The 3,522-nt window shown below is 30.1% G+C and overlaps 1 protein-coding gene across 1 annotated transcript; it reads left to right on the top strand.

Annotated features, from left to right (window-relative positions):
* The first annotated feature begins 1,600 nt into the window (after nucleotides 1-1,600).
* Nucleotides 1,601-2,758, top strand: LOC111690165 (phospholipase A1 VesT1.02-like). The gene is made up of 2 exons (XM_023452606.2): nucleotides 1,601-1,644; nucleotides 1,718-2,758. Exons 1-2 carry the CDS (start codon nucleotides 1,602-1,604, stop codon nucleotides 2,701-2,703), a joined length of 1,029 nt encoding a protein of 342 aa, XP_023308374.2. The 5' UTR covers nucleotide 1,601; the 3' UTR covers nucleotides 2,704-2,758.
* The last annotated feature ends 764 nt before the right edge of the window (nucleotides 2,759-3,522 follow it).

The following is a 3,522-nucleotide window of genomic DNA, read 5'->3' as shown; positions in this document are numbered from 1 at the left end:
CATGGAAGTATTGAGAAAGACCTGAAGAAGTGATGATTTTAACACAGGCTTGTATTTGGACGGATGTCTTTTTTGTCTGATTCCAAATTCATACATCTGAAGTCATTTGCAGGAAGTAACTTTATGTTCTTTTTTGGAAGTTATTAGGAAGTAGATTGTGTTATTATAGAATACAACTAATTTAACTCAAATAAAATTAACATAAAGAAATAAATTACACACATTTATCATTGAAATTTGTTTAATTCAAAAAATTCAATAAGTCAATAAATATCACTTTCACACAAGGGAAAAAATTCAAAACACTTTTGAAGTGGTGACAAATGTTATTCTTTTGGAAATACTCTGTTTTATTTTAGCTGAGTACATATGTATGTTTAACTCTTTCACGCATAAGGGACACCGATTGAAGCGTTACTTTCAGTCCAAGGATACAGTAAATGATTATATTCAAAGAAAAAACTTTTTTTAAGAATTTGAAAAGCATAACATCTTGTGATATCCTTAGAAAACATTTTTCATCAAAATGATCGATATACGTAAAAATAAAGTGTTTGGTAAAGTCATATGTATAAAAAGTCCAGCGGTTTAGTTTTGTGCATGAAAGGGTTAAGAAATGAGATGGAATAAAATAAGAAAAGAGATTAAACCCGATATCTTGCCTTCGATTTTTTAAATCACCCTCGATGTGTATATATTTTCAGAATGAGTAACTGTTTTAAGTAATAAAATCCTTTTAAAAGAAAAATCCTCATTAAGTATACCATCACTATTCATAAATAACTAAATGTCAAATTTTTCTAGACAATTCAAATAAATAAAAATATTTCTATAGATTTTGCAATAATAAAAACAATTTAGTAAATTATTAAAACAAGTATTAAAAACCAATAAAATGCTACTGTTTATAAGTACCTACTTTTGATATGTGAAAAAAGTGAAAAATAAAACTTAGAAACATTTATAAAGATAATTAATTTGACAGCTAATACGACAATAAAATTAATAACGATAACGCTTTTTAATATCCTACACAACTGCAGTAGAGAGCGTATATCTGATATTTGTAGGAAATATTAATTTTTATACTACAAATAAGCATAAGGTGTAGAAATTAACCGGTAAAAGTCTATTATAACCCATTACAACATTGTCCATGATCTGGAAGTGTAATATGTAGTCGTGCTTTGCCGATTTTACTTTCTTAAAGATAAAACATTTAATTATCTATTTATATTTGTACCAAAAAAAAATATAATAAAAACAAATAAATATTTATATCATGCCACCTATTTGAAAGCTTAGACCCTTTAAGCTAAAAAAGAAATTCTTATCTTTTGATTTGATACACGGGTGTAACATGTGCAGTTGTTCAAAATTAACGATTATGGCCTGTAACAACAACATTGGTAATTATTTCAATTATTATCATAAATTTTGTGAGTTGGAGAATACTTGAGATTAGAAGAAATCAAAATTTATTACCACTAGTTAATTATTAATCTAAAACAATTACAAAAAAAAACTAGTAAAAATTTGTAGTACATAGACCTATAAATACAAAATGATGGTCAAGTTCATTAAGGTTTTTGTAGTTGAACATGAAGTACTACTTGCTGTTGGCCGGCCTCTTTTTGGGAACAGGTTGGTATATTGGTTTTTGAAAAAAAAACCTGTAAGTTTTTTTTAATAATTACTTATTTTAAAATCTTCATAGCTCTTGCTGCTGTTATACCCGAGGAAGAACGTATAAATGGTGAAAATGGCTGGTATGTACCACGTATTGATGGCTCTTTTGATTGGGTTGATTTAGAGGAAGCTGAATCATATTTGGAATCTAAACAAATGATGGAAGGACGTTTAACCATTAACCCAGTTACCTTTTACTTATACACTAAATCCAATCCCAATGAACATCATGAAATCAAAATGTCTAGAAAATCCATAGAAGCTTCACATTTCAATGCTAAACATCCCACCAGAATAACCATCCATGGTTGGACCAATAGTAAAGACGATTATATTAATACTGGGGTACGTCAAGCTTGGTTGTCTCATGGTGATTACAATATGATTGTTGTTGATTGGGGCCGTGCTCGCTCTGTAGATTATGCCTCTTCGGTTGTAGCCGTTCCTGGTGTCGGTAAAAAGGTAGCTGAAATGGTTGACTATTTGGTCAAGGAATTCCACTTAAATTTAGACACTTTAGAAATAATTGGCCACAGTTTGGGCGCCCAGGTTGCTGGTTATGCTGGCAAAAATATTAAATCCGGCAAAGCTCACACTATTGTAGGTTTAGATCCTGCTCTTCCTCTTTTCAACTACAATAAACCCCACAAACGTTTGTCCAGCACTGATGCTCACTATGTTGAGTCTATCCAAACTAATGGCGGTAAATTGGGTTTCCTGAAACCCATTGGTAAGGGAGCTTTCTATCCTAATGGTGGTAAGAAACAGCCTGGTTGTGGTGCTGATATCACAGGTTCCTGTTCCCATGGACGCGCAGTCACTTACTATGTAGAAGCTGTGGAAAGGGATGATTTTGCTTCAGTTAAATGCGGTAACTATAAGGAGGCTGTTGCCAAGAAATGTGGTTCGACTTATAATTCTGCTCGTATGGGTGCTATTACCAATGCCTATATGGTTGAGGGTGACTTTTATGTACCTGTCAATAGCCAGGCTCCCTATGGTAAATTAGCTTAATTTAATATATAAGAATTGCTTTAAAAGCATGTATTTAATAAAATGAAAAAATTTAAAATTTTTTTAATAAAATGAAAAAATTTTATTAATTACTTTGCTCTAATATTTCTTGCCTGGTTATCGGTTAAGTAAAGATTTTCCTCGGTGGTTTTGAAAAATGTTTAATTCCCAGTTGAGTCGTCATCAATTTATATCCCAAAATCTAATTAATTTTGGGGCTTTTGAATGATTATGGGCAAAATTTGCTAAAAATATTATTTCCATCCCGGAAATGAGTTCTTTGTATTTCAAAGAATAACTTGCGCAATGTGTACTGAAAACTGCTCTATCCTCAAAATTGCAATTTGTTATCAGTATATTTTTTAAATTAATTAAAATCAATTTATTTTTAATATTAGCAGACATCTTGGAATAATTTTTATTGTTATTAAAATAAGTTCAATGCACTTGATCTATTTTAAAACATTAACTTTGTGATTTGTCTGAATATATAACTTGCGAACCATTATATAATCATAGTTGTGCCCCCAAAATTAATCATTTTTAATCTTCAATTTATTTTCAAAACAAAGTAGCATTTTATCAGCGATTAATATATGTTTATGTATATTTTTTAAGAGTCTATTTCCACAGATTATAAAGATAGTTAAGTTTTAATACGTTTTAAAATAAATTACCATGACGTTAGACTTGCAAATGTTGTATTAACCCTCACGAGGCAAGAAAGATCTGGAAAAGAATTAAAGAAATTTTGGTTTTTCTCAAAGAAAAATTACGATCAATTTTAAATGGCATTTGGAGTTCAGTTCTAGTTCAGTT

This window comes from Lucilia cuprina, chromosome 4 (assembly GCF_022045245.1).
Source record: "Lucilia cuprina isolate Lc7/37 chromosome 4, ASM2204524v1, whole genome shotgun sequence".
NCBI lineage: Eukaryota > Metazoa > Arthropoda > Insecta > Diptera > Calliphoridae > Lucilia > Lucilia cuprina.
The sequence above is the reverse complement of the archived record's forward strand: the minus strand, read 5'-3'. Positions and strand labels throughout refer to the sequence as shown.